The sequence below is a fragment of the Camelus ferus genome, chromosome 5 (assembly GCF_009834535.1).
Source record: "Camelus ferus isolate YT-003-E chromosome 5, BCGSAC_Cfer_1.0, whole genome shotgun sequence".
NCBI classification, from domain to species: Eukaryota; Metazoa; Chordata; class Mammalia; order Artiodactyla; family Camelidae; genus Camelus; species Camelus ferus.
The window spans coordinates 35,957,041-35,975,776 of record NC_045700.1 but is presented as its reverse complement, the minus strand read 5'-3'; the positions used below and the strand labels follow the sequence as shown (position 1 = coordinate 35,975,776).

The 18,736-nt window shown below is 32.2% G+C and overlaps 1 protein-coding gene across 24 annotated transcripts in view; it reads left to right on the top strand.

Annotated features, from left to right (window-relative positions):
* Nucleotides 1–18,736, top strand: part of BAZ2B (bromodomain adjacent to zinc finger domain 2B) — a 290,588-nt gene that overhangs the window by 149,375 nt on the left and 122,477 nt on the right. For 22 of the 24 annotated variants that reach the window (XM_032479524.1, XM_032479525.1, XM_032479527.1 and 19 more), the window contains one exon: nt 16,992–17,138. In XM_032479524.1, coding sequence (XP_032335415.1) covers nt 16,994–17,138 — 145 coding nt within the window. In that variant the 5' untranslated portion in view covers nt 16,992–16,993. Of the gene's footprint in view, nt 1–2,850; nt 2,856–4,093; nt 4,101–6,330; nt 6,338–10,565; nt 10,572–16,991; nt 17,139–18,736 lie in introns of those variants that run through there. The other 2 variants (XM_032479530.1, XM_032479531.1) reach the window with 2 other exon arrangements.

Genomic DNA, 18,736 nt, shown 5'->3' with positions numbered 1-18,736 from the left:
TTTTCCTACTTTACTACAATATGAGATACTAACATGTGGTCTTTGTAGATACTAAAATTTACAAGTACAGATGAACATAAATGTAATACTTAAAGAACAATAATTATATAATATCCTGTATATAATAAGACAATTGTAAATCTGTATTTAGAATTGAATTCTAAGTAGGCAGTTTATTTTCAGAAGCATTTACTTTTTCATGCTAAATGTTTTTATGTTTTCCTGGATATGGGAAAATGTGTAGCTTTCAATGTAGATATCCCTAAAATCAGCAAAATAAAGAATAAATGTAATATGTTCCCACTGCATATCTACCTTATTTTCCCATGTCTCTGTTTGCTCATCTGCATATATGGCCCCCCAAAAGGCCACCCCATTCCTGAATCTATACCATTTTCCACCATCTATGTGACCATAGCTGTCACATAGCTCAATTTCTTGCAAGTAAGAATCTGTTTAGCTCTGATCAGGTTTCCACCATTGCTTCAACCTACTAGACTATAAAACCTTGAGGTAGACTACTTAACTTAATTGACTTATTCGTTATATCCCAAACACTTGGCATCCTTCATGGTTTAATAAGTGCAGTGAAAGGCTGAACATAGGATGTTTAATAAATGGTTAAACTTTGTATAATTGGTATCACATAGCATCTGGATGAAAGAACTTTGATCTATTCTTAATTAGCTGAGTATACAGAATAGAAGACTCTAGTATTTAGGTGGCATCTCAGTTGCCCAGCTAATGTAATGTCCCATATTTGTCATAGACTGGAAAGTTAAGAGTATAAGTCCCTAGGTCCTAAAGGAATTCTAAGTTTTGCATAACCATTCTCGCTTTAATGGACTGTATACAGAAAGCATGGTTTCTGTTAGTATAGTAGCATACACACACACTTACATGCAGTAGTGTATATATATATAGTGGTATATATATATATATATTATATATATATAGTATATATATAGTGGTGTGTATATATATATATATAGTATATATATATATAGTGGTAATTATTCCAGTATTCCATAGCAACTACTATGATTAGGGATTGTAAAATCCTTCTGTGCTTGCCTGTAAGAACCATACATTACTGGGAAGCTAAATAGATCAGTGTTTTTAAAGCTTCTTTGACTCTGACCCAGAATATTTCATTTTTTATGACCCCACTATGTGGATTTCATGACCCTCTAATGGGTTATGACTCACAGTTTTAAAAATATGGCTGTAACTGGGACGAAAGAATTAAGTAAATAGAAATGACTTAAAATTTTAGGGTTGATAGGCAATGTTTCCTATGTATTATCTTTGCTTCTCTCACTGGAGTTGTGGGTTCTTTTGAAATTCTAATATAAGTTCTAGTGTAAAGAATAGTGGGACACTAAGTCTTTAGCTTCTTTTCCAACACTTGAAAGACCCTTCCTGTGTAAAATGTGATCAGCATCAGTGGAGGGTCGGACAAGGAGGAAACCAGACAAAGAAATCCTGTATCTGCTCCTGTTCTTTGAAGCCACTTTTCTTTCTGTTAAATTCTGTCTCCCTAACTAAATGCATTAAGAACTTTTAGTTGGTATATGCATATGGCCTCTTTTGTCAATAATAACTGGACCTACAATGTTGCAAATAGAACAAAACTGTTGTGAGTTGTGTGAGGGATATTTTGATGGAAACATTTAAGAAGTAATGCAGGATATAACAATAGAATTATTTGAGATTACCTTCTAAGTGAATAGTTCAAGTTTTTAAGTGAATAGTTTATAAATAGCTAAACTCCATTTTAAATAATCTCCAAGTGATTTTAATGATATTTTCAATATTTTGGTAATATACTCTGTAAAGAAACCATGATAACATGTTAACAGTTTCAGTTTCTTCATGTAGGTAATTACTGACCCAGATAATTTCTTGTACTTCAGCCTTCCTCTAGAAAACTTTAATAAGGTAGTGTCTGCCCTAAAGCTGCCAACTCATGCTTTAACAGTTTTAATAGCTCTAGTTACTCAATATGAAGCAGGCTACCTCACTAAGCAAGGTTTCAGTGTCTGAGTAAGGAGTATCATTTAGACCAGTGCTGTACAACAGAACTTTCTGTAATGATAAATGTGATATTTATTGAGTACTTGATATATGGATAGTGTGACTTTTAAATTTTATTTAGTTTTAATTAATTTAAAGTTTAATTGTCTGCATGTAGTTGGTTAATGGCTACCACATTGGACTGTACAGATTTAGACATTGCTTTTGATACATTGGTCTTTGGTTCATCAAAATTGCTTGTCTAGTTGAATGATGTCCTTAAAAACTGGAATGAAATGCAATGAAACGACTTGATTTTTTTTATCAAGTGAAAGGTATAACCACACAGAGAAGAACTATTTAAACTGACTTTTAATTATTGTTGTTAGATTATATAGCCCTAGTAATTTGACTATATTCTGAGGACCAAGAGAACTGTGTTTTCGGTGATCATATTCTTGTATTAGTTTTGGTTTTGTTATTATGAGGCTGTTGCTTGTATATTGTGTCATAAATCAAATGAGTAATTCTGTGTTGAGTCCTGAAAGTGTCAAGAACTGAGATTTTTGGCACAAGAACTGAGATTTTCAGCAAGTTAAAGGCAAGAAATGCAAATGTAAAATTTGATAAGGTACAAGAAAAATCCTATAGTTCTGAGTTTAAATTGAAAAAGTGTTGACATAACCTTTGTTTTTAAAGAATGAAATATAATTTTTTTTAAATTTATTTTTTTCTATGTTGCAGGCCTATGACTTAACTTCGTATACTCATAAGAGCTGAAATCTTTGCTGAGACACTTGCAGTCACGAGGGTACACTCCTCCATTCTCACTCTCTACAGTTATTACATCTTCTTGACCCCTTATCATTTCTGATCCCTCATTTTTTAAATCTTTTTGACCCCCTTTACCCATTTCTCCCACTCTGTTCCCTGTAACTATGAGCTTGGTTTTGTTTTGTTTTTCAGATTCACATATTAGAAATCATACAGTGTTTGTCTTTCTTTATCTGACTTACTTCACCTAGCATAATGTCCTCAAGGTTTATCCATTGTGTTATAGATAGCAAGATTTCATTCTTTTTTATGCTGAATAACATTCCATTGTTACTTCTTTATGCATACTTCTTTATGCATTCATCCATTAATGGACACTTAGGATTTTCCATATCTTGACTATTGTAAATAGTGCTGCAATGAACATGGGGGTGTATATATATTTTCAAGTTAGTGTCTTCATTTTCTTAGGATAAACACCCAGAAATAGTATTCTTGGATCATATGGTAGTTCTATTTTTGATTTTTTGGTAATAGCTATCCTAACAGATGTGATGTGATATCTCATTGTGATTTTGATATGCATTTCCCTGATAATTAGCGATCTTAAGAATCTTTTCATCTAACTATAGACCACCTGTTTGTCTTCTTTGGAAAAATGTCTGTTCACATCTTCTGCTCATTTTTTAATTAGATTTTTTTTTTGTTTTTGAGTTCTATGAGTTCCTTACATATTTTGGCTTTGAGCCTCTTATCAGATAGATGATTAACAAATATTTTCTCCCATTCAGTAGGTAGCCATTTTGTTTTGTTGATGGTTTCTGTTGCTGTGCAGAAGCATTTTAGTTTCATTTAATCCCACTTGTTTGTTTTTGCTTTTGTTCCTTTTACTTTTGGTATCAGATTCAAAAATTCATCACCAAGACCAATAAGGGAATTATTTACCGCCTTTGTTTTCTTTTAGGAGTTTTATGGTTTCAGATCTTACATTCAAGTCTTTAATCCATTTTGGGTAAATTTTTGTGCATGGTGTAAGCTAGTGGTCCAGTTTCATTCTTTTGCATATGGCTTTCTAGTTTTCCCAACACCATTTATTAAAGAGACTGTTCTTTCTCCATTGTTTGTTCTTGGCTCCTTTGTCATAAATTAATTGACCATAATATGGATTTATTGCTGGGTGCTCTGTTCCATTGGTTATGTGTATATTTTTTGAGCCAGTACAAAATTGTTTTAAGTATTATAGCTTTGTAATAAAGTTTGAATTCAGGGAGCATGATACCTTCAGCTTTTTGTTCTTTCTCAAGATTGCCGTGGCTATGCAGGGTTTTTTGTGGTTCCATACAAATTTTAGGATTGTTCTATTTCTGTAAAAAAATGCAGTTGGAATTTTGATAGAGATTGCGTTGAGAATGTAGAGTGCTTTGGGTAGTAAGGACATTTTAACGATATTACTTTTTCTAACCCATGAGCACAGAATATCTCTCCATTTATTTGTAAATACCTTAACTTCTATCCATAATATCTTAAAGTTTTTAGTATACAAATCTTTCATCTCCTTGGTTAAATTTATTTGTAGGTTTTATGCTTTTAGATACACTTATACATAGAATGGCTTCTTAAATTTCTATTTTGGATAGTTTGTTATTAGTGTATAGAATTTTTGTGTATCAATTTTGTATCCTGCAACTTTATTGAATTCATTTATTCTAATAGTTTTTTGATGGAATCTAGATTTTTTCTATATATAGTATCATATCATCTGCAAATACTGACAGTTTTACTTCTTTCTTTCCAATTTGGGTTCTTTTTATTTCTTTTTTTCTTGTCTGATTGCTGTGGCTAGGATTTTCAATACATTATTTTGAATAAAAGTGGTAAGACTAGGTATCCTTGTCTTGTTCCTAATCTTAGAGGCAAAGCTTTCAGCTTTTCACCATTGAGTATGATATCAGCTATAGACTTGTCATATATGGCTTTTATTATGTTGAGATATGGTCCTTCTATACCATAGAGGCTGTTCTTACAGTAGCTCTCTGTTCATTTCTTCTTCTCTTGCTCTCTTCCTTTGTGTTTTGATGACTTTTTTTGTGGTATGCTTATATTCCTTTCTGTTTATTTCTTATGTATTTACTATAGATTTTTGCTTTGTGATTACTGTGAGGCTTATCTATAACAGCCTGTTTTAAAGTTGATAGCAACTTAAGTTTGATTTCATTGTAGATCTCAGTGTTATTAGTTATTTTTTTTACTACTTGTGTCTTTTAACCTTTATGCTTGCTTTGTAAGTGATTAATCCACTACCTTTACTATATATTTACCTTTTCAGTGAGATTTATTCTTTCAAATGTTTTCTTGTTACTAATTAGCACCCATTCTTTTCAGCTTAGAGAAGTCTCTTTAATATTTCTTGTAATGCAGTTTTAACTCTTTTAGCTTTTTCTTATCTGGAAAACTTTCTCTCTCTTTCACTTCTGAATGATAAATTTGTGGGCTAGAGTATTCTTAGTTGGAAGATTCTTGAAGATTCTTTTTTTTTTTTTTTCTCAGTACTTTGAATATATCTTGTCACTCCTTTCTGGCATGCAAAATTTCTGCTAAAAAATCTGTTTATAGTCCTGTGGGACCCACAAGCCTAAGCCCCGTTGGCCACTAGAAATAGGCAGTGTAGAGGTGTCCTTGAAGTGACAACCACAAAAGTTGGGACACTAGACACTCCTTCCTGTAGATACTGATGCTCTGGAGCACAGCAAAGGGAAAGTGTGTAGATGGTGCCTGCCAGTCTCCATCCCAGGAGAGTGTTCCAGCACTCACCTAGATGTATATATTAAATTAGATGCCTGCCCCTCAGGCTGACTTTCTAACATAAGCAGGAAAGCCTCCTTCACTTTAAGTCTGGGCACCATAGGCTCTCTTAGCTGGGCCCTGGGCTGGCTGAGTACAAGTATGTGAGCCTTTTTAGAGTGCTTTCTCAGGTCTCTACAGTCTTGTGGGTGTCAAGACAGGAGCCTCATTGCTTTTCAAAGTTAGACATTTTAGGGGTTCATCTGTCAAGCATATGGGATGCCTGATGTGAGTTTTGAACCCTCAGCCCCTCAGGGAGAAGCTCCGGGTTTGAGTTCCCTCCCGATTTTGGATCACTGTGCTAGGGGTGTGGGGTTATAGTGGGATTGCATCCCAGCCTCTCTTACCCACTTCAGTGTGGTGTTCTCCTTATTTGCCTGATATGTAGTCATCATTCAGTTAGCCTTGGACCACCAGCTTGTCTCCTTGCAACTCCAACGAAACCACAACTGAATGCTAAACAACCATCGAAAAAAGACTGGAACCTAGCATTCAGCTATCCTTTAGAGTTTTTTTGAAGGGAATTTGTCCATATTTAGCTGTGGACTCAGTGTGTCTGTAGGAGGAGGTGAGTTCAGGGTCTTCTTATGTCACCATCTTGAACTGGAACTTCTGCAAAACATTTTGAAAGGTAATTTCTTACAATAAGAAACCTGTAGAAATCTTTTCTAAAATTAATTTAACTGTCATTAATATTAGCACATTGTGAATCATTCATGTGGTACAAAAAGATATGTAGTGAAAAAGAATTCTCCCATCATAAGATTCCCATTCTCTAGTCCCCTTACCTAGAAGGAAATACACTTACCAGTTTCTTACATATTTTTTCCAGAAATATTCTGCACATACTTTCTTCATAAGAGTATATCTCCTTTTTTCTTTATCATACATGAGATCTTGCTATTTGTATTCTTCCTCATTTTATTCTTTTCATTCAGCAGATTAGCTTATATAGAGCTACCTCATTCTTTTATAACAGCTGCATAGTATTCTGTTAGAGGGATACACCATATTTTTAACAGTTCCTTATGGATGGAATTTTTTGTTTTTAAAAGTCTTTCGCAGTTAATGCATTGTAATAAATATCCTTTACATATATCTTTACCCATGGTATTTATAAACTTTTACCCCCATTTGTTCTTTAAGAAGTGTGTTGTTTCCCTGTTAGGTTAGCTCTGCTTCTTCCCCATTGAAAGAGAGTTTTAATCCTAGTTTATGAGTCATGTAGTACTTGGCATCTTTCTTTCCTTGACTTGGGAGTGTATATGGATATTTTACATAGAGTAACTCCTGTTTGTTACCCTGCTTTATTTTCTCAGTCTGTTATTCATCCACCTCAGCTACTATCCAGAAATGTGTTAGAAATTCCAGTTAACTATAATTGTGTTTCTTGGTTAAGCAAAGATTTAGGCCTTTCTTCTTGTTCTTTAGAACCTCTTGCATTTGTAGATGAAAGGATCAATTAATCAGACAGTGTCTCTCTTTTTATCCTCCTAACAGTTGTATCCTTTTAAAAATTTTCTAATTCTCACCAGTTTTTAAGTTCACAGACTCTACCTAGTCTCTACCTAGAGTTTCATTGATCTATATATGTTAAATCTTGCTCAAATCTTCCTTTAATTTTCTTTATATCTTTTCTTGTATCTTAGAATAAGCTCTTCCTCACAGATAGCTCATTGCAAAGGAATACTTAATCCTTTGGATGGAAAGGGATACTCCCTGAATAGATATTTACTGTGCATTATGAAAATCAGTGCTTTACTCTTGGATAATTTTTTCATCATCAACTCTCTTGAGGTATAAATAAGACATGAGTAAATCTGTAAAGATTTAACCAGAATTTGTAATTTAGAGTGAGACACATTTGGAAATAGAACTAAGGCAAGTGGTAGGGAGGATAAGGGAAAAGTGGAATTAAATTGTTAGATATTTTAATGTGGTGTGAAGTTTTTTGCTTTTGTTTTTATCAAGTTGGTAAAACTCTTGATATGGACTTGAGGGCTAGTTTAATTCAATCTCATCATTTTTTCAGATAAGGGAACTATTATTTTAAAGGTGTTGTCAGAGAGTTGCCCCAGATCAGAGGCTGCAGCCAGAGCACCTGAATGCCAGCCCACTTCTGTCTGAGGATGTAAATGTTTCACTGTTTACAGTGGTGGTTACAATGTGTCAAGCAGCAAAGGAATTTGATCCCTTTCATATATTCATATTTTAAACCACAATATATTATACTTAATGATTAGAAATAACTATTTCTGAGAATGTCAGTAAATAATTTTATAAGCAGAATAATTTTCCTTCAGACATGCTATATTTGGAAAATAATTTTGTTTGCTGTCTAATAAGATATTTCTCCCTCATCTATGTCTCTAAATCCCTTAACAGAAAAATTTTTATTTGTTGCTTGTTTTTTGTTTTGCTGCTTAATATTTTGAAGTATTATTTATCCAAAAGTTCAGTTTCCTCAAAGTTACTTTTAAAATAATTATATAAATGCCTTTGTCAGACCTTTGAGGACATATTGATTTATAAAGCGCTACTGTTAGTGGTCCTGCTAAAGCAAAAGAAGCAGCCTTCATAGTGACTGTCTCCTTATGTTCTTCCTAATTATTATTTTTCATGTGAGGTTACATTGTAAGGAAAAGTGAGAATTCACCAAATCTATTCTGTGCTTTGAACTCCCACAGAGAGCTTTGGGTATTGCTAGCAAAGATAAAGACACTCTTTAAGAAAACTCCTTGCAGGAGAAATATCTTAGTATGTTTTTATGTTTATTTTCTGAATCTTCTGTCTATTCTAAAGCTATACTTTAAAGGATTCATGCCGGTGAAACACAGGACAGCTGATCATGTTTACATTTCTTAGCCAACATGTCTTGCCCTTCCCTATTTGCACCTGTTCGGGTTTACACCTAGCAGCTGTCAATGTTTATAAACTCTTAGAGTACACAAAAGGAACATTTGATATGTATGAATTTGAACAGTATTATCATTAACAACTGATCATTGAATTTTTTGGAGTGTATAAAATCATCATGCAGGGAAGAAGTTGTTTGTGGTAATTCTGATTTTTGCCTGTTCTCAGAATTGTTGTAGGAAAATATCTCAGCAAAATACAGTAACTTTGTATTACCCCGTATGAGTAAACATTATGTGTTGCATGTATACACTATCAGTTTTAAGCAATTAGTTTAAAATGTAAAATAATAAACTGCAGAGGTTTGCTGATAGATAAAGGTAGGTTGAATATAATTTTATCATTTATTGCAGTGGCAATAAACCAGCTTGAAATAGCTTATTATAATAATTATGTAGAATTACTACTTAACAGCAAGTTTTGGTTGATTGAATTCCAGGTAATACAGGTTTTGATACTTTGGGTCATACTTTCTCAAACTTGGCACTACTAACATTTTGGGCCAGGTAATTCTCTCTGTGTGGGTGATGTCCTGTGAATTGTAGGGTGTTTATTAGCAGCGTCCCAGCCTGGCCTGTACGTACGCTCTACTAGTAGCACCCTCTCAGTTGTGGCAATCAAAAATGTCCCCAGACATTGTCAAATGTTTCCTAGTAATAAGGGGCTGGTTTACAATGTCACCCCTGGTTGAGAACTACTGCTTTAGATCATGGGAAAGATCTATGATGGATCAAATAATTTATAATCTCTTCCTTATCTTCTGTACATTTTTCTCCTGTTCACATCAACAAAAATTTTTTTTACTGTAGTGTTACGTGGTAATTTTCAGTTGTAGTGATCTTTACCCTACCTGATCAACTCTATAAATATCCTCTCATAAATGGCCATAAGCTAAATGACATTGTACCAATTGATATTTTTCCATAGGTGACTGTGTTGTGGTGGAAGGTCATGTTATTACAGTCCTTTCATTTTAACTTGTATCTGAGCTGTTTCTGGCTACAAAAAATTGCTTGACTGGTGTTGGTTTGGAACCTGATATGAAGGTGGTATTCTTAACACACAGAATCAGAATGAGAAGCTATTAGAGGTGTGCAGGTATCAGATCTGGATCCTCCGGCCATAACAGAAATCCAGAAATAGATGGTTCTTGGACACCTAAACTAGTTTTGTCTTAATGAATATGTTTTGCTTAAATGATCTGAATAAATGGATTTCTACCAACTTCTATGTAATACATTTGAATAATGAATAATAACTCATGTTGTCATAAAGAAAATTTTTTCAATTGAAAATTAATGTATTAGTTTTTATTTGTATTTGTGTTTCAGTTTATTTTGAAAGTTTTAAGGTAAAACACCTTATCATTTGTTCTTATACAATTGTGAGGCATTTATTTTAAATTCTTATCACAATTGATAAAATGAAATAACATGCCAAATATATATATATACACACACACATATACATACATAAAACCTATAAATAGATGACTCAGAAATATTTACTTGAAATGAATGATCTAAAAATACCTTTTACCTCCAAACATACACATGTGTAATTAAGACATTCACTTACTAAAAACAATTGCTAGTAATTATTGAATGCTGGGTATTCAGAACTTTGCATGCATTATCTCATTTAATCCTCCCAACTACACATTCATACTACTCATGAAGCAATTGAAAGTTCACTGAAGATTCATGATTTATACAAGGTCACAGCTGATAAGCTTCAGATACAGTTTCTGAACCCAGATAACTTCTGTTATCAGATGTCTTGCTGATACCATGTAACCTCTATCTCATGTCTTCAAGGTTTAAATTTACACTCTTCAATCCCAATGCATATATATATATATTTTTTGAGTGCTTACCATATGCCAGACTTTGTGGGTTTTTTGTTTTCCTTACTTTTTATTTTGAAGTAATTTTAGACTTAAAAAACAGTTACAAAACAAATATAGAACATTCACTTATTTTTTTACCCAGCTTTGCCTAATTTTATTAATTTATATAATCACAGTGCAATTATTAAAATTATAAAAATCAGAAAAATTAACATCAGTATAATACTATTAACCATAAACTACATATATGAATTTTACATATATGACTACATATGAGAGTTTTTCCATTAATGTCCTTTTTGTGTTTCAAAATCCAATCTGATCCCACATTACATTTAGTTGTTGTACCTCCTTAGTCTTCAACCTATGGCAGTTCCTCAGTCTTTCCTTTTCTTTCGTAACCTTGACACTTGATGAATACTAGTCAATTATTTTGTATATGATCTCTCAATTTGGGTTTGTCTGATGTTTTCTCATGATTCAACTAAGGTTATATTTCATTGCCAATAATACCACAGAGAGGTGATATGCTCTTCTAAGGGCATCAGAGGATACATGATATTCATATGTTTTATTATAGGTGATATCCTTTTCTCTACTGTGAAGTTACTCTTGCCCATTGTAATTAGTAAATGTCTTAGAGAAGATACTTGGATACTATGCAAATACCTTGTTTCTCCTCAGACTTCCACCTAGTGCTTTTAGCATCCCTTGGTACACACATGTATTTTAAACTTTCTTCATTGACTAGTTCCTACAATATGGCAAGCCAATGATTGTTTTGTGGATTTTTCACAATTATAAAGACATTGCTTTTCTACCTTTTAACTTTCAAGTTGAATGCTAGGATGCTTTCCAGAGCTGTTTGTGCTTAGCAGGTGACAATAGTAAATAAAATCTGAATTCAGTAATATTTAGCTTAAAAACAAAAATTTGAAGAGCCAATCTGTGTTAATTCAAGCATAAAACAATCTTCATTCTAGAATAGTGAAGGCTAGTGTAGATTTGTTAAACTTCTTTAAAATGAAGAGAAGATTATGTGTCAGATGAATATGGAATAGTTGACCAAATTTTGGTGTACTGGAACTAAGAAATACCTGTTAAAACATTAAAAAAATTTTTTAATTTAAGGCCAGTGTAAGAGAAGAGTACTTCACATATACGAAGAAACTCAGACACCTAACAGATCATACTGGCTGAAAGTATCTAAGATCGGTGTTGTGGGGGAGGGGCTATAGCTCAGTAGTAGAGTGCATGCTTAGCATGAACAGGGTCCTGGGTTCAGTCCCCAGTACTGCCATCAAATAAATAAACCTAATTACCTCTCCCTTCCAAAAAATAAATATCTAAGATAAAAATAGTTGAAATAAAATAATACATGAATAATATATGTAATAGAACTTCTAAGGAAAATGGCTGTATAAGCAGGTTTTTTTTAAAGAAGAATTAAATTTCTTCCCACTTAAATGAACAACAAGGGCAACAAGAATAAGAGAGAAAATTGCACTTTTACTGAAACTAAAAAAGCCCCCTAACTTCATACTACTAGCTCTAGTTCTGCCTTTCGTTGCTGCCAGGTTTAGATTTTATTTTATCTTTAAACAATGTTATAATAAACTACCGGTACTTTATTTCTATAAAATAGAGTCTCAAAATTAGATTGGAAGATCCAAGTATATGTATGTTTTTTAATAAGTATTTCCAGATAGAGTAATCTCCAATGAGCAATATTTAGAAACTGCTCATTATGCTTTGTGGGTTTTCCTTATTTGAGTCCTGAGTCAAGTTAACATCAACAGAAAGAAATATACCTAGATTTCATAACTTATCCTAGAAAAAAGTAATGACTTCTATCCATTGGGCTCTTATATGCCAGTTACTCAGCTAAAGTGCTTATCTATATTATAGCCCAAATAATTTTGCTGTAAAGTACAAAGGCAAATTAAAAAAAAAAAAACCTTTCATTATTAAAAATACATTTACAAACTTCTAGTTATGAAATAAATGAATCACAAGAATGAAATGTACAGCATGGGGAATATAGTCAATAATATCTTTATATGGTGACAGATGGTAATTAGACTTTTCATGGTGATCGTTTTGTAATGTATAGAAATATTGAATCACTATGTATGCACCTAGAATTCATACAGTGTTGTAGGTCAATTATACGTAAATTTAAAATAAATTTAATTTTAAACATGAAAAAATAAAATCATTGAAAAGCCCCCAAATACATTTAAATAGTATATTTGAGAATTCTTTGAGACAGGTTACTAGCTATAAATTTTTTAAAAAAAGCATTTCCTGTAAACTCTATGTTTTTGTATTTTTTTGTAAATACAGTTTTTGTACTTAGTGAAATGAGACTTGGTGAAGATACTTTATAGAGAAAGTTGTCAGTCATGTACCTTGCCATCAGACTGCCATGTGTCTCAAAGCTTTTTAGTAATTGTTTGTTGACCTAAAACCTGCTTTTTTCCCCAGATGGTTTAGTCAATGAGGTTATGTAACATTCAAGGAATAAATTAGTCCAATTTCATACAAATTAACCTAGGGAATAGAAAAACTCTCATCTTGCTCATAAAGATAAATATCTTATAAATAAAATGTTATTTTTTATTGAAGTCTAGTCAGTTTACAATGTTGCATCAATTTCTGGTATACAGCATAATGTTTCAGCCATACATAAACATTCATATATTCATTTTCATTTTCTTTTTCATTATAGGTTACTACAAGGTATTGAATATAGTTCTTGTGCTTTATAGTAGAAATATGTTGTTTATTTATTTTATGTATAGTAGTTAGTATCTGCAAATCTCAAACTCCCAATTTATCTCTTCATGCCCCCATTTCCCCCTGGTAACCATAAGTTTCTTTACTATATCTGTGAATCTGTTTCTGTTTTGTAAATAAGTTCATGTGTGTCTTTTTTTTTTAGGTTCCACATACAAGTGATATCATATGATATTTATCTTTCTGTTTCTGGCTTACTTCACTTAGTATCATGATCTCCTGGTCCATCCATGTTGCTACAAGTGGCATGATTTTATTCTTTTTTATGGCTGAGTAGTATTCCATTGTATAACTGTACCACAACTTCTTTATCTAGTCATCTGTCCATGGACATTTAGTTTGTTTCAATGTCTTGGCTATTGTAGATAGTGCTGCTATGAACATTGAGGTGCATGTATCTTCTTGAATTAGAGTTCCCTTTGGACATATGCCTAGAAGTGGGATTGGTGGATCATATGGTAAGTCTGTTTTAATTTTTTTAAGGAATCTCCATACTCTTTTATATTCCCACCAACAGTGTAAGAGGATTCCCTGGTCTTCATACCCTCTCCAGCATTTACCATTTGTAGACTTTTTCATAATGGCCATTCTGATTGGTGTGAAGTGATACCTTACTGTAGTTTTGATTTGCATTTCTCTGATAATTAGCAATATTGAACATTTTTTCATGTGCCTATTGGCCATTTCTTAAATTCTTATTTTTTATTGAACTATAGTCAATTTATAGTGTTAGTTTCAGGTTTACAGCAAAGTGATTGTTATACATACATACATTTTTTTTTCAGTTTCTTTTTCTTTACAACTCATTACAAGAAATTGAATGTAGTTCCCTGTGCTATAACAATAGGTTCTTGTTGTTTATGTATTTTATATACAGTAATATGTATCTGTTAATCCCAAACTCTTAATCTATCCTCCCTTCCACCCTGGTAACCACAGTTTATTTTCTGTGTCTGTGAGTCTATTTCCGGTTTGTAAATATAATTTATGTATTTTTTAGGATTCTACATATAAGCGACATCATATGATCTTTGTCTTTCTCTGACTGACTTACTTCACTTAATATGATAATCTCTAGGTCCATCCATGTTGCTGCAAGTGGCATTATTTCATTCTTTTTTATGGCTGAGTAGTATTCCATTGTGTGTATATGTGTGTGTTTGTGTGTGTGTGTGTATGTATGTATATACACCACATCTTTATCCATTCATCTGTTGATGGATATTTGGGTTGTTTCCTTGTCTTGGGTATTGTGAATAGTGTTGCTTTGAACATTGGAGTGCATGTGTATTTTTGAATTGTAGTTTTCTCTGGATATATACTCAGGAGTGCGATTGCTGGATCATATGGTAACTCTATTTTTAGTTTTTTAAGGAACCTCCTGACTGTCCTCCATGTGGTTGCACCAATTAATATTCCCAACAATAGTCTAGGAGGATTCTCTTTTCTCTACACTCTCTCCAGCAATTATTATATGTGGATTTAAAAAAATTTTTATTCACCTTTTGTTTTGTTTTGTTTTGTTTTTAGAGGGGGATGGTAATTAGGTTTATTTATTTATTTTTGGAAGAGGTACTGGTGTTTGAACGCAGAACCTCATGCATGCCAAACACGTGCTCTGCCACTTAAACTGTACCCTTCCCTCTGTGGACTTTTTAATGATGATCCTTCTTACTGGTGTGAGGTAATACCTCACTGTAGTTTTGATTTGCATTTCTCTAATAATTAGTGAAGTTGAGCATCTTTTCATGTGCCTGTTGGCCATCTGGATGTCTTCTTTGGAGAAATGTCTATTTAGGTCTTCTGCCCACTTTTTGATTGGTTTGCTTGCTTTTTTTGTTTTTGTTTTTTGTCTTGTTTTGTTTTGTTTTTGGATATTAAGCTGTATAAGCTGTTTGTATATTTTGGAAATTACTCCCTTGTTGGTCACATCATTTGCAAATATTTTCTCTCATTCTGTAGGTTGTCTTTTTTGTTTTGTTGATGATATCTTAGCTGTGCAAAAGGTTTTAAGTTTAATTAGGTCCCATTTGTTTATTTTTGCTTTTATTTCCATTACTTCAGGAGCTGGTTCAAAAAAAGTATTGCTGCGATTTATGTCAAAGAGTGTTCTGCTTATGTTTTCCTCTAGGATTTTTATAGTATCTGTAAAAGCTGCCTTTTAATTATTCATTCCATGTAGCCATCAGTATCAACATGCCTTTCCATATTGGATGTTGATAAAGAGAAAAAAAAATTCTTTGAAAATATGGATATACTCACTATAGGAGTACCATTATCTATAGAGGTGGTTCACAACACTGCCAGAATATGGAGAGAAGTTTTTGAATTGTTTATGATTAGAAAACTCATTGAAATTGCCTTATTAATGATGCTGTTGTGTCAACCTGAGACTACCTTTACCATATTTATCTATATACCATATGGGTTCAATCAACATTGAGACATTAACCGTGAATTATTTTAATTGGCCAATATTTTTAAATGAAAACAAGTTATTTTCTTAGAAAATGTATAGAAATTGTTGAAGTGGTTATAGAATTTCATACAAAAGTCTTTTTATGGTTAGATTATTTAAATGGTCCAGGTTTACTTATGGTTGATCATAAGTTCATTTATAAATGAGTAGTATCTTATTTGTTTCTTTCTATATATGTGTACTCCTTAAAGTAACTATGAACTTCACAAATTCCTTGCTTAATTGTGAGATTAGTGTATGCAGAGTATTAAAATGACCATAACTTTCCTAGATTAAAAAACTTTTTTGAGATAAAACTGACATGTAACATACTAATTTCGAGTGTACAACATATTGATTTTAATATTTGCATATGTTGTGAAATGAACACCATAGTAAGTCCAGTTAATATCCATTTCCACACAGTTAACACATTATTTTCCTGTGATGAAAACTTTTAAGATCTAGTCTCTTAGCAACTTTCAAGTGTACAATAAAGTATTATTAACAATATTTATCATGCTGTACATTACATCCCATGACTTATTTGCTTTGTAACTGAAAGTTTGTACCTTTTGACCTCCTTCATCCATTACTATTCTAGATTTTTAGTATTTTAAATTTTTAATATAATTTCTATTCTAGATTTTAATTTTTAACTATTATAGTAAGACCAATATAAGGTTGTACCCAAATAGTTATGCAAATTTATTAAGATGCTTGGAGTGGTTATTATAAATGGACCATACTAAGGCCATTTTGAAGCCATAGTTCAAACTTGACTCTAGTAAAAAAAACTCTAAAATATATGTGTCTTTTGAGTGAAGATTCACTGTATTGAGGATTACCAGGTCAGATTCTTGGATGCTTAAGAACTACAAGTATATTGTTATCTGGATTTAGAAGACAGGTTTACAGTCCACTCAGATATGGTAGTGTTTTCTTGATTCATTAAGATAATATGGGTATTATCATGTACGTGATATGAGGTGATTTAAGAAGAAAAAGAAGTTAATATGTATGGTAAAAGGTTGTGACAACATACATTTGTGTAAATTATTATATTCAAATGACTATTAATTTTTTTATATAAGGAAACTGTAAATCTATTAGAAGATTTGGTATACTTAACAAAAACTTATTTCATAAATTGATATTTCTCATTATATTGCTTTTATTTATTCCATATTTTATCTTTCTGAAGAACATGTATCTCTAAACTTATTTCATATTTTTAAAAAGTATTTCTAAAAGCCTGACTTATTTTAAATATGTTTAATTCTTTTGCATGATACCACCATTTAATACTGAAAATTAACATTTTTTTCCCTCTCGTAGATATGGAGTCTGGAGAACGGTTACCATCCTCAACAGCCTCCTCTACTACACCAACTCCATCTTCTATACCTTCTGTGGCTTCATCAGTTTCAAAAGGCGGCCTTTCCACTGGAGCTGCTTCACTTAGCTCTACAATCAACCCATGTGGTGAATACCTTTTACTAACTCAGTTTTAGAATACCATCCTTTTACTGATTTGCATTCATAGTGTTTTACTGAGCTCTGAATAAAATGTTCTCATTATCTCCGTTGAACTGTTGAACAATGGCTAAGTTAAACATTTGGTGTCTGCATTTTCTGGATTTTATCAGCTCACTGGGATAGCACTGGCTATTCCATGTTTTTCAGGCTTATAACAAGCTCTCTTTGAGAGTTTCATTTTCATGTCTTACATTGACCATTTTAATTAATAAATTAATACATGCAAAATGTTTTAAAACAGTAGGCCCATGAGGGAGTAAAGAAATACAAAGGAATCCTCAGTAGTAAGATTAGGTCCCAATGCCATGGACCCTTTGCCTTAAATTTGCTTCCAGTATTTGAAATGACCTTTGTGAAATCCCAACTACCCTAGTTCACAAACTTTATTTCAGAAGTGAAAATATCCTCAATTTTGGTTTTATGTAGAAGATATTTTTAATTACCCCCCCATCACTTTTTGCCCAGATTGAATTGTTTATTTGGTAGAATACATCTTTTTTTTTTTTTAAACCTAAACTTGATTAACTCATTCCTTTATCACTAGGAAGATTTTTAATATTAAATATATTTTATCTTATAGATTATTTCATATGTGTAAGCATTAAAACTAAATGATATTTCACTTTTCCAAAGTTAGTTTTATAATTGTGGGTAAATAAGATGCATAAATATGGAATGTCTGCTAGCAAAATTCCCTAGCAAATTGTTAAATATGTATTTGTTGAATTATTTTGATTTCTTCTAATCAATGGAATGACAAGAAGGATGTCGTTTTGTCATTATTTTATCAAAACAATTTTCTAACATTTTCTTTACGATTACAAAATAACTAAAAAAAATAGCATTACATTTTTTAGAAAGTAAATAAAATCTCTTTTCTCCTGCACCCTGTACAATCTTGGTTAAGTCATTTAACAACTTCATCCGCACTTCCCTTGTGCACAAGATGATGGCTATATATAAAATGATGAATGCCTTTGATGATATGCTGTGTTGAAAAATAGTGATGCCACAGTTGGCATTTTACCTTAAGTTACTTTGTCTAAATGACTGCACACAGCTGTACTGTTGTAATTATTCTTTCATGCTTTTTATAACTCTTATCCTTTCCTTTGTTGTTAGCTCCTTTCATTGTGTTCTCCCAAACTGCTTTCTCATTTTGTATTTACTTCTGAATTGGTCTTTAAAATATATAGTGTTTCTACAGAAATGTCCTTTTTTATGTTGAAGGTTTCAATCCTTGTGTACAGAGCCTTGAATTTTCTGGATACTTTACTGTCACCTATTTCTCACTTAGTTTTCAGAGTTAAAATTGCAAATGGCATTTGAATTGCTTACGATTCTGATTAGTCAGATGTTGGGCACTATTTTTGGTTAGTGGTATTTGGGAGTTGCAGATGGGTGGGGTATGCTTTGTTGCTAAATATCATAAGAAATTTCCTAATCTAAAAAGTAATTAGTTTTTATATTTATTTGCCAGTAAAAAAGGTTGTAGAGTTTTTATGTGTAGACACTTACACTGAATGAAATTTGATTCATTGTTT